The 13,004-nt window shown below is 47.0% G+C and overlaps 1 protein-coding gene across 1 annotated transcript in view; it reads right to left on the reverse strand.

The window, feature by feature from the left end:
• Positions 1 to 8,139: 8,139 nt before the first annotated feature.
• LOC127568159 (ezrin-like) overlaps positions 8,140 to 13,004 on the reverse strand; it is an 80,570-nt gene continuing 75,705 nt past the window's right edge. Inside the window, exons 9-13 of the mRNA XM_052011583.1 lie at positions 12,263 to 12,393; positions 11,699 to 11,859; positions 11,000 to 11,092; positions 10,445 to 10,693; positions 8,140 to 9,500 (exon numbers count right to left, since the gene is read on the reverse strand). Of these exons, the coding sequence (XP_051867543.1) occupies positions 9,336 to 9,500; positions 10,445 to 10,693; positions 11,000 to 11,092; positions 11,699 to 11,859; positions 12,263 to 12,393 (799 nt within the window). The 3' untranslated portion in view covers positions 8,140 to 9,335. The remainder of the gene's footprint in view (positions 9,501 to 10,444; positions 10,694 to 10,999; positions 11,093 to 11,698; positions 11,860 to 12,262; positions 12,394 to 13,004) is intronic.

Consider the following 13,004-nt stretch of genomic DNA (forward strand, 5'->3'; position numbering starts at 1 on the left):
ACGCAAAGTTGGGCTGAGAAGTGGCAGATGCAGTTCAACCCAGATAAGTGTGAAGTGGTTCATTTTGGTAGGTCAATTATGATGGCAGAATATAGTCTTAATGGTAGGACTCTTGGTAGTGTGGAGGATCAGAGGGATCTTGGGGTCCGAGTCCATAGGATGCTCAAAGCGGCTGTGCAGGTTGACTCTGTGGTTAAGAAGGCATATGGTGTATTGTCCTTCATCAATCAGGGAATTGAATTTAGGAGCCGAGAGGTATTGTCGCAGCTATATAGGTCCCTGGTCAGACCCCACTTGGAGTACTGTGCTCAGTTCTGGTCGCCTCACTACAGGAAGGATGTGGAAGCCATAGAGAGGGTACAGAGGAGATTTACAAGGATTCTGCCTGGAATGCAGAGCATGCCTTATGAAAGTAGGTTGACGGAACTCAGCCTTTTCTCCTTGGAGAGACGGAGGATGAGGGGGGACCTGATAGAGGTGTATAAGATGATGAGAGGTATTGATCGGGTAGATAGTCAGAGGCTTTTCCCCAGGGCTGAAATGGTGGCCACAAGAGGACATAGGTTTAAGGTGCTGGGGAGCAGGTATAGGGGAGGTGTCAGGGGTAAGTTTTTTACTCAGAGAGTGGTGAATGCGTGGAATGGGCTGCTGGAAACGGTGGTAGAGGTGGATACGATAGGGTCTTTTAAGAGACTGTTAGATAGGTACATGGAGCTGAGAAAAATAGAGGGCTATGGGTAAGCCTAGTAATTTCTAGGGTAGGGACATGTTCGGCCCAGCTTTGTGGGCCGAAGGGCCTGAATTGTGCTGTAGTTTTTCTATATTTCTATGTTTCTAAGTACCCTTCAGGATTGTAGGTGATGGTAAACTGAAAATGTAATTAAAGCAAGAATGAGAAACACATCATGTAAAAGTAACTTTAGAATGACTAATGACTTTAGTCTAATGACTTTTAAATATGTGTGCTTCATGTGAGCAAACAGGAAAAACTGTAGGGGTTAACTCCATTTGGAAGGCAAGAAATGGGAGACAAGGCAGCTGGATGGTCAGGACTGGGAGCTGGGTTATGGTGTCTGCAGGGAAGGTAGCAACGTTGTAGAGGAGAGCAGGACCCTCGGGAACCAAGGACAAAGTCACTTCAGTAATCATATAGGAGGCAAGCAGGAGTGGAGGCTTCCTGGTAGAGATAAGAAATAGGAATTGGATTATGGGGGAAGCAGCCTAGTTCATATCAGGGAAGGTGTATATTTCCGGAATGTTCCAGCCAGATTTGGAAAAAAATAGAACCAGTAAGGAAAGGCGGGGATATTAAATTCAGTAGGAACTCGATTTGTCAATGGTCTAACAGTACAGGAACATTTTCCCAGTATTCCCTGTAAGATAGATTTTAACGTGTGTTGGAAAGGGGGTATGACAAACAACGATCGACAATAGGATTGGATGGGGCTCTCTTCTGTGTTATGAGAGAACCAGGGAACTGTAAGGAGTAGAGCAGGACAGTCCATCAGTGAGATGCATTGAACAGGGACCCGGTGAAGCACCGAGAGGTTAGGCCGCAGAAGGATAAGAGCTTGGTTGTGAAGAGTAACGAGGTAAGAGAGAGCATTAACTGAAAGCTATCAAAAGGACAAGCACCAACACAAATCATAATTAGGGGAGTACGCAGAATGGTAAAACACAACAGAACAGCCGCCAGGAGAAAGGAATTTGCAAAGGATGTCAAAAATAATGTAAACTCTTTCCTTGGGAAAATATAGGGCTCACAAGACCTGAAAATTACCACCCTAAATGAAAAGGAGAAAATGGCAGGCAGAGTGAATATAAATTAACATGGGTCAATGTAGGTGGCTATGGGAGAATATATGGTTGAGATTAGGTGACCCTGGGGTTGTGGGGGGAGGGGTGGTAGGGGGGGTCGGGGCTTTAGATGGTCATGGGTGAGTATTGATGACCATGGGTAAAGAATAGTGTTCGTTGGTTAATATAATTGGCCTTGAGTGAATCTAGATGGCCATACAAGAATATACAGGTCCTCTCCACTTATGAACACCTGATATGTACGGCCCATATATATGATCAAGCATTTAGAAAACCAGGGGGATGAATCGGCAGGCTACTGCAGGATTGATGGCAACTTCTGCCTGGTGGGAACTTGGGTTGTGGCCACATTTCCAACTTGTGAACTATTCAGACTTCAGTAAAGCATTTAACAAGGTCCCTCATGGTAGGCTGATCTAGAAGGTTAAGGCACATGGGATCCACTGAGACTTGGTAGATTGGATTCAAAATTGGCTTGGCCATAGAAGACAGAGAGTTGTAGTGGTGTTATTCTGACTGGAGGTCTGTGACCAGTGGTGTTCCACAAGGAACAGTGCTCAGATCTCTGTTTGAGATGCAAGCGATATGGATGAAAGTGTAGGTGGTCAGTGACTCTCTCCGGCAGTGTATTCCAGGTACTCACCGCTCTGAAGAAGGTCCCCCTCAGATCCCCTCTAAATCTCTTTCCCCTTACCCTAAATCTATGTCCTCCTGTTTTATTCACATCTGATATGGGGAAAAGTTCACGGCGGTCTGCCCTATCTATACCCCTCACCCCTTTCCATCTGAGGGCTTGTGCAGTTACAACAAAGTAATCTCATCTTCCACAGACTTCAAAACTCAATATCGAATTCAACAAGTTCAGGAAATTTGCTTTCTTTGTGTGAGTCTGAGCTGGCTGCTTCTGTTGTAGGATTATCCATATGTCTCTTCACAGACTCTGTCTGATCTGTCAGCGATTTCCAGCTTCTGTTTTTAGTTTCAGGTCTCAGAAACAGTTCTGATCAGCATTACACAACAGCATGTCACTTTGGTCTCTCTCTGTAGCTCCCCGCATTAATCTATCAACCTGCCTGCTCCATAAACACCAGAGAAACTCCCCCATCCTTTCTGGTAAATTGGTTAATCAGTTTATTATTGTCACATGTACCGAGGTACTGTGAAAAACTTGTCCTGCATACCGTTCATACAGATCATTTCATTACAACAGTGCATCAAGGTAGTACAATGGAACTGTACTACCTTGATGCACTGTTGTAATGAAATGATCTGTATGAATGGTATGCAGGACTAGTACAGAACTAGTACAATACAGTGCAGAATAAAGTGTAGTACAAGTGCAGGCAGACAATAAGGTGCAAGGTCATAACAAGGTAGATTGTGAGGTCAAGAGTCCATCATATCGTACTAGGGAACCATTCTATAGTCTTATAACAGTGGGATAGAAGCTGTCCTTGAAACTGGTGGTATGTGCTTTCAGGCTTTTGTATCTTCTGCCTGATGATCAGGTAAGATATCTTTATTAGTCACATGTACATGTGACACAGTGAAATGCATCTTCTTGCGTAGAGTGTTCTGGGGGCAGCCCGCAAGTGTTGCCATGCTTCTGGCGCCAACATAGCATGCCCACAACTTCTTAACCCATACGTCTTTGGAATGTGGGAGGAAACCAGAGCACCTGGAGGAAACCATGCAGCTCACGGGGAGGACATACAAACTCCTTACGGACAGTGGCCGGAATTGAATCACGCTAAGAGAGAATGTCCAGGATGGGTGGGGTCTTTGATTATGTTGGCTGCTTTACTGAGGTAGTGAGAAATATAGACAGAGTCCATGGAGGAGAGGCTGGTTTCCATGATGTGCTGAGCTGTGTCCACAACTCTCTACAGTTTCTTGCAGTCATGGGTTTTGCATTGATAAAAATTGGTGAGGGTCAAAGGGGACATGCCAAAATTCTTTAGCCTCCTGAGGAAGTAGAGGCATTGGTGAGCTTTCTTGGCTGTGGCGTCAACATAGTTGGATGAGGACAGGCTAATGGTGATGTTCACTCCTAGGAATTTGAATCTCTCAACCCTCTTGACCTCAGCACCATTGATGTAGACAGAAGCATGTACACCGCCCCCTCCTTCCTGAAGTCAATGACCAGCTCTTTTGTTTTGCTGACATTGAGGGAAAGGTTATTGTTATGACACCATGGCACTAGGCTCTCTATCTCCTTCCTGTACTCCGACTTATCGTTATTTGAGATACAGCCCATTATGGTGGTATCATCTGCAAACTTTGAGTTTCAGCACAATCTAGCCACACAGTTATGAGTGTATAGAGAGTAGAGTAGAGTAGAGTAGAGTAGACTAGAGTAGAGTAGGGGGCTGAGGACGCAGCCTTGTGGGGCACCAGTGTTGAGGATGATTGTGGCTGCCTATTCTCACAGATTGCAGTCTGTTGGTCAGGAAGTCAAGGGTCCAGTTGCAAAGGGAAGTGTTGAGTCCCAGGTCTAGGAGTTTGGAGATGAGTTTGCTTGGAATAAAAGTATTGAAGGCAGAGCTGTAGTCAAAATCAACACTCTAATGTAAGTGTCTTTACTGTCCAGATGCTCCAGAGGTGAGTGTAGGGCCAGGGAGATGGCGTCCACTGTAGGCCTGTTGTTTTCTCTCTTCCTCAGTTCTAATGAAAGACCTTTTGATTTCCCACACACTTCCAAGTGAAATCTGAAACCATGCTGATGATTAGCAGCATCTGAAGTTCAGGGACCTTTAACCTCACCCAGCTGAACACAGTCAGATGAGGATCCCCCACCAACACCATGTACTGGGACGGTGGACTATTTCTTCACACCACTAGCACAGCTGCATCTGTTCCTGGGGCTTTCCTGTGCTTGGCTTCAAGTCGAACACTTCACACAGGGAGTGGCGTGACTGGTCTTAAATTTTAGTTTGTGTCCTTTAAAACCTGGAGCGGAAACAGGCTGCTTGCTGATGTCGCTGGGATGGTTGACGCCATCTGGGAATTAAACATTATTTAGAGAACAGGTAGAAGCACTGGAGGATGAGGTGGAGGAGGAGGAGGGGATAGGGGTTGCAGAAAGACATTCAGTCAAGGGCCATGTTCACTGAGGGTCTTTGCTGTGGCCAATTCACTAAAAGAGGCATTGACTGAAACCTCCAGTGTTTTCACCATGAACACAGCTCTTAATTGTCATGCTCTTTTCAGACTGAAACACTGGCTTGCAGTGCACTTCTGTATATGATCATCAAGGCTCTCTATTCTAACCCAAGACAAGCAGGAAGAACAAACATGAGCTGTTTCCCAGATTACAGAATTCCCTGTGGAGCAGGGTGACACCAGCTGCTCCTGTAGTCCACAGGAAATGGGTTCCAGTTCTTCACTACGCTTGGGCTCTGGCACACAAGTCCATTAACAAGATTTCTCTTGTTTACTCTGCACTGGAGGACCTTATAACAGTTCACTTAAAAATATCAACACCATTAGACAAATCAACAGTTGTGAAAGGGAAATCATTTTAATAAATGGGTTTGACAAGTTTCCTCATGGTAGGCTCATCCAGAAAGTCATGAAGCATGGGATCCATGGAGACTTGGCTGCATGGATTCAGAACTGGCCTGCCCACAGAAGGCAGAGGGTGGTAGTAGATGGAGAATATTCTGCCTGGAGGTCAGTGACCAGTGGTGTTCCACAGGGATCTGTTCTGGGACCCCTGCTGTTTGTGATTTTTTATAAATGACTTGGATGAGGAAGTGTGGGGATGGGTTAGTAAGTTTGCAGATGACACCAGGGTTGGAGCTGTTGTTGAAAGTGGCTGATGGGAGTTCAATCTGGAAAAGTGTGAAGTGATACACTTCAGAAGAACCAACTTGGAGGTGGAGTAAAATGTTATTGACAGGAATGTTAGCTGTGTGGAGGAATGGAGGGATCTTGGGCTCCAAGTCCATAGATCCCTCAAAGTTGTTGCGCAAGTTGATAGGGTTGTTAAGAGGGCGTATGGTTTGTTAGCCTTCAGGGAATTGAGTTCAAGAGCCGCGAGGTGATGTTGAAGCTCTATAAAATTCTGGTTAGACCACACTTGGAATATTGTCTTCAGTTCTGGTCACCTCATAAGAAGGATGTGGAAGCTTTAGAGGGTGAAGAGGAGATTTATCAGGATGCTGCCTGGATTGGAGAACATGTCTTATGAGGGGAGGTAGAGAAGGTAGAGAGAGTTTCTCTCTTTGGAGTAATGCAGGATGAGAAGTGACTTGATAGAGGTGTATGAGGGGCAGAGATAGAGTGGACAGCCAGCACCTTTTTCCCAGGGTGGCAATAGCCAATACCAGAGGACATCAGTTTAAAATGACAGGAGGGAAGTTTAAGGGAGATGTCAGAGGTAGGTTTTTTTTTCCCCCAAACACAGAGCGGTGGGTGCCTGGAATGCACTGCCAGGGGTGGTGGTAAAGGTTGATACAACAGAGGCATCCAAAAGACTCTTGGATATGCACATGGATGTAAGAAAAATGGAGGGTTATGTGCTGTGTAGGAAGGAAGGGTTAGACTGATCAGGGAGTAGGTGTTTATATAGGTTGGCACAACATCATGGGCTGGAGGGCCTGTACTATGTTGTACTGTTCTGTGTTCTAAAAACCTTAGAGGTTTTTGAGGGGCAAGCCAGTCGATGTGATGTATTTGGATTTTTGGAAAATACTTAATTAAATCCTGCAATAAAGGGTTAATATGCAAAATTATAACACCTGGCATGGGGGTGGGGGGGGGGGGGAGTGGGGGTGGAGGGGCTGCAGTATAATGGCATGGAGCTGACAGGGGAACCAGAATCTGCTGTTCACTCTGCAGTTTAGCTTTACAATGAGTGGCAGATGAAGAGGGTTCGTTACTTGCCAAATTACTGACGATCATACCTCTGCTTAAATGGGTAACTTTTCAGTAACAGTGAGCTACTTCCCTCACTCCACCCTGCCTCCTGCTGGGAACGAGTCTCAGAGGTTGGAGCTGCCGAGTGCAACTGGTTCCAATAGTACAGAGTGAGACAAGGGGATTCTCACTGACACCATCAGGAGCAGTCACTGTGCTGCAGTGACACACTGGGTGAGCTCAGGTAAGTTGGGAGGACCAGAAGACAATGTCCTTATCCTCAAACTCATTCACAGAAAAGCCCAGTGGGAATAAATGGGTTGGGAGCCTGTGACTAGCAGGGTGTTGTTGGGATCAGTGCTGGGACCCAGATTGTTCACCATCCATATCAATCATGTGGGATGCTAGTTGTGGGGAGGTTGCAGAGTGGCTTCAGGGGCATATAGACAGGCTAAGCAAATGGGTAAGGACATGGTAGATTAAAAAAAGAACATCATCCACTTGGGTAGAAAGAATAGAACAAAAACATGGTGTTCAGAAGGACACGAGTCACTAAACACATACAGGCACAACAAGTGATTAAGGAAAGGGGACTTTGGCCTTTACCGCCAGAGGATTAAGTACAGGAGGTGTTGCTCCAGTTACATTGGGCACTGGTGGGCTGCACCTGGAAAGTTGTGAATAGTTAAGGACATTCCTGCAATAGAGGTGGTGCAATGATGGTTCACAAATCAGATTCCTGGAAGGGGGGTGGGGGGGGGGGGGGGGGGGGGGGGAAATTAACCTATACGAGAGGTTAAACAGACGGGCTTAAACCTTCTTGAATTTCGAAAGGCAAGAGGTGATTTCATTGAAACTTACAAAACTCTTACAGGGTAGACATTTCCTCACACTGGTCACAAAATAGGGGCAATGAGAACTTTCTTCACCCACAGGGTGGGGAATCTTTGGAACTCTTTACCCACGTGGGCTGTGGGGGCTCAGTCATCTACTATAGTCAAGGGCCATCAGATGTTTGTGTGTTAAGGGAATCGAGGGATATGGGGCCAGTGCAGGAAAGCAGTGACAAGGTAGAGCAGGCAGGTGGGCCAAATGGTCTACCCTGCTTCTAATTCTTATGTTCTCACCGAATAAGCTCAGTCAGGATACGAGCAATAAATTTAAAACTCGCCTCTCTCTACACTTGTAAGGAATACAGAGTAAAGATTATATTTTGCTCATTTTTGGGGTATGGTCTGGATGAACCTATTTTACCCAGTGCTGGTCCACAGCTGTTAACAGCTGGCCAGTTTTGTGCAGTTCTGAGGCACAATAGTCAGTCTCAGCAGCCCTAAAGGAGGTTGATGGTTTCAACACAGAGCAAGAAGCAACGTGCAGAGGTGTGGCCTTTATGATGTGCACGCTTCTCCAGAACAGACGGCAGGAGTAAGCTGAAATGGGGATATAGACTTAAGACCAAAATCTTGCCAACATCTTTATTAGATGCAGTTTAATATTTCAAAGACCATATCAGTACAAGGCTTGCAAGTACAAAGTGCGGAGCAACAAAAGCATAAGATTAGAGGAGCAAAGCTGGTTAGTGATAAGCACACTATTGCGAAGGAGTGTGACAGGTCTGTACTGCTCACCTATGTAGGGAAAGGAACATGTTCAAATTACAAACTCACATCTGAGGGTTTATGACATCTAAATCAAAGCCAGGCCTACAGAAGTTGCAATAGTTGTCTTCTTAGTTGATTAGATTAAATAGAATATGACAATTTGCTCTTGCTACAGAATTTCTTTTTACAAATAAGCTTTACTATTTATTTGATCTGAAGTAAAAAAAAACTTTACAAATAGATTCTGTTCTATAAAATAGTCAGATTATGTAAAGTACCACACAGAACTAGCCTTTATTATGAAGGTAATAACTTGTTGACATCCTAAGTGTTGAAGTGCAAATCTTGTAATAGCAAAAATATACAAAATATGAACCATTCCCCTTGTTATTTTTAAACCAAACTGTACTAAGTAATCATTGCTGAATTCTGATATTATATTAAACCTATGGCAATTCATAACTGGAGGTAATGAAAAAGGAAAGAGTGTCTTAAATGTTTCAATAGTGCATTGATCATGTGTGTGGGGCCCACTGTGTTTGCAGGTGCCCAGAAATATCTGAGATATAAAATATATTAGTAGAATGGCAAGCATTGTATGGAATGTTTTTACATGGGTGACTATGACTTGTGGCACAAAGTGGTACAAGGGAACAGTCTGATTTCCTCCATTACACAGCGTTAGACTGCAGACTAAGCTCCCCTCCTTTTCCGAAGAAACACTTTCACTAATCTATTTTTGGCACAAAATAATCATTTATGCACCACAGCATATTATATCAGATTAAAGGACTTTTTCTTCAAGAGCTGGAAAAGTTATAGAACAATTACATGACTAACAATCTGGTTCATTGCTCAAGGATGCAAAGGATCAAAAGAAATTCTCAAAATTTGGACACTTTCATATAAAATTTAGACGATAAAAAGATAAGCAGGCTGTGGGCCCAGCCACTATTCTAGGATCCAAGCCAGGTGCTCAGACCACCAAGAGAAAGGTACTTCCAATGGTTTATCACCCTGTCCAGAGCAATGCACATGGACTGCCTCAGTGAAACCTTACATCGATTCAAACTCATCCACCCTCTGCTTGGTGTTCCCCCTCCGGATCTGGCGCAGGGTCTTGTACTTGTCTTGTCCTTTTCGAACGTTTTCCATGTGGATGATATCATTGGAGGTTTTCTTGCTTTCGTCCCTGGACTGGGCTAGCTCAGTGCTCAACAACTGAGTGTAAGTGGGGCAGAAGGAAACAACTCAGATCAACCAAGATAAACCCACGCATGGCAAATAAAACTTAGACAAATCTATCACTCTATTTTCCACCTCAACTAATTTCTGTCACCAGCCATCGGTTCCACTTACTTACCACCAATCTTCCAGCTTCAATGGATCATCAACCACATCCCCCACCCATTCTGTGAGGACCGCTTACCTCCTTCAGGACACCAGACTGCATTGAATTGTTATGGCATACGAGGCTGCCTTTCGGCTCCTTGCAAGCATTTTGGCTCACTGTAGATCTACTGCACCCACCTTCCCCATAACCCCACAAACTATTGTCCGTCAGTATGTACCCACCTAGGGTTTGGTGGCCCCGGCTGACTCCTGCTTCCACCAGCTCCACACACACTGGGCCGGATCACAACCACTTCCAGTCTACACCATTATCCTCATCACCTTTTTCACAAACTGTTAACCCTTGAACCACCCAAAAGGGAAGAGTCTCCTGTTGTCAGCCCAACAGCACACCTACCTCTGCACTTCCTCAGACCTGGCATCACCCTTCCTCTCCAATAAAGGATCACCTAGTGTTTCACTGCTCCTTCGGCTGCTGAACTGGCCCCACCAGCCCACACTCCTTAACCCAGTGACAAAACCAGCCTGGCACACAGCTCGCACCCCCTCACCTTGCTCCGTCACTCCCCCCTCGCCCATACCTTGCCAAAATCACCCCTCCCCCTTACACCACCTTGCCCCCATCACCCTTCGTCCCTCACCTTGCCCTGTCATCACTTCCCCCTCTTTCCCTCTCACCTTGCCCCATCACCCCTCCTCCTCACATTGTCCCGTCACCCCTCCCCACCCCTCACACCCCTTGCCTTGTCCCTCCCCCTTGCCCCCCCATCACACCTCTCGCCTTGCCCCCATTGCCTTCCCCCTCCCCTTACCATCAGCTGCTGCTGCACTCGCTCATTCTTCTCCACCTCGGTCATGCGTTCCTCTTCGATCCTGTGGTCCAGGATGCCCTCTGTGTCCAGCTCAGCGCTGTACGAGGTGTGATTCTCTTCAATGTCATTCTGCTCATTTTCTTCCAGAGCCTCGTAGATGGGAGGAGGGGGTGGAGGAGGGGGTGGGGCAGACATCACCATGTGCAGCTCCTCTCTGGTTTTCTCCAGGTCGTCCTGGACCACCCGTGCCTGTGGTGAAGGTGCAGTTAGTGTGCAGCCTTTCGAAGTCCACCTGCAGTGGACGGCAGCCGCCAGCTCCCCACCCAAGTGTTGCTGCTCCTTCCCAAATGTAGGAGGTGCCCGAATGGGAGAGTCTCGCTCTGCATCCCAGCCCCAACCTCTCAGAGGTGTGTGTGTGTGTGTGTGTGTGTGTGTGTGTGTGTGTGTGTGTGTGTGTGTAAGCACATCCCTCAGTGTACTTGTGTGCGTGTGCATGCGCGAGAACAGACCCCTTAGTGCGCGCATATCTCCATACATCGCAGAAGATGGCCTCACCCGATGCTGCCATTCGAAGGCTTCTTCCTCTTTCCTTCTCCTGGCATCTTCCAGCTCCTCAATCTTCGCTGTATATTCAGACAACTCAGCAGCCTGGTACACAACACAGACAGTGCACACGATCAGACCCACCCACTGCACAAGGCTGCTGAGCTGAGTGGGTGGGGGCGCAGAAACCAGGTTACCCCAACTCTGGCATCACTGCCCCACTTCCACATTCGACAGCACCACTCCAACCCACCCACCCTCCAGTGACTCACTGAAAGCTGCCGGTGGAATCTTACAACTTAAAGCATCTGTGGAGAGCTCTGGTAAAGGGTCTTGGGCCATTTCTCTCTCCAGAGGCTGCCTGACCTGCCTGAGTGTTTCCAGCAGCTTCTGTTTTTATTTCAGATATTCAGCATCTGCAGTCTTTTGGTTTTAAACACAGATTTCTAATTGATCATTTATAAGCGACAATTATAAATGATCAAATAAGGCTCTCCTCACTGGAAGGTGAATGAGCTTTCAAACCCAGTCTGTGTGGCCACAGGAAGCTCTGATGCCCCAGCCTTCACAGAGCACACCCTGTCTCAGACCTGGGCCCTCCAGTGTGCTGCAGAGTTCGGTGTTCATCTGTGGCAGAGCGGGGGGGGGGGGGGGGAAAGGGGGGTAGAGTGGGTGCATGGCAGCTCCACCACCACAGTACCCAATAATTACCAGCTGCTCCTGGCTCTTCATCTGATCCTCTGATTGCCTCTGCAGCTCCTCCTTGGCACGCAGGGCCTCCAGGCGCTCGATCTCCAGCCGCTCAGCCTCCTCCTGAGCTCTCCTCCTCTCCTCCTCCAGCTGGGCAGCTCTCTGCATCTGCTCAGCAAGGTCTAGGGTCCCAGACAGAAACAGTCAGTCAGTCACCGGTCACAGTAAACAGAGCACGCATCAGTCACCGGTTCCTCAGTAAGACCGCGGCTGATCTCCAATCTCAGCCCACAAACCTCACATCCCTCTAAAACCCCAAGCATCTATCGACCACTGGTATATGCACACCCAGGGTCCATTGTCCGTTGACACATCTCCCTCTCTAGGGCTGTGAGTCTTCTGATGGGATCTGCTCTGGTTTTAAGCTGCCCTTCTCCAGCCCGAGCCACCATTTCACTGAAGGTTAATTCAAGTTCTTCTGGGTTACACGTACCCAGTGCCGTGGGACAGGACAGTCTTGGGCAGGGCTCAATGACCAAACCCAAGCACCCTCTGCAGCTCACATGGCGAGGCCGGCACACTTACCCCTCTCAGCTTTCTTCGTCTGATCTTCGTAATGTTTCAGCTTCAACATCAGGTCACGGGTTTCCCTCTCCATCTGCTCCTTCTCCTTCTCCACCATCTCTCTCTTCTGCTTCTCCTGCTCCAGCTGTGCCCTGCACACCCAGATGGCAAGTTTAGTGTCACCAACATAGCATCACCACGCCTGCAAGATGCAAACTTCCCTGCTGAGACGCAGGTTTGTGGAGCTGTTGACAGTATGGACGATAGTCTTAGGCTACAGGGTGATAGCGATGCATTAGTGAGATAGGCTGAGAAATGGCAGATAGAGTTTAAACCTGATTAAGTGCGAGGTGATGCATTTTGGAAGTACTAGTGAGGTTGGGACATATACCGTGAATGGTAGGAAGATGGAAGATGGAACTTTGTGTACAAGTCCAAAGATCCTTGAAGGTGGCAGCACAGGTTGATAATGTGGTTAAGGCAGCATATGGAATACTGGCCTTTATTAGTCAGGGCATTGAACACAAGAGCTGGGAGGTAATGCTCCAACTTTATAAAAACTTGGTCAGACCGCAGCTGGAAGTACTGTGTGCAGTTCTGGTCACCACACTACAGGAAGATGTAATAGCACTGGAGAGGGTGCAGAGGAGATTCACCAGAATGTTGCCTGGGATGGAGCGTTTCAGTTACAAGGAGAGACTGGAGAGGCCAGGTTTGAGCCTGGAGTGGAGGAGAATAAGAGGTGACATGATTGAGGTGTACA

This window comes from Pristis pectinata, chromosome 3, assembly GCF_009764475.1.
Source record: "Pristis pectinata isolate sPriPec2 chromosome 3, sPriPec2.1.pri, whole genome shotgun sequence".
Taxonomy (NCBI): domain Eukaryota; kingdom Metazoa; phylum Chordata; class Chondrichthyes; order Rhinopristiformes; family Pristidae; genus Pristis; species Pristis pectinata.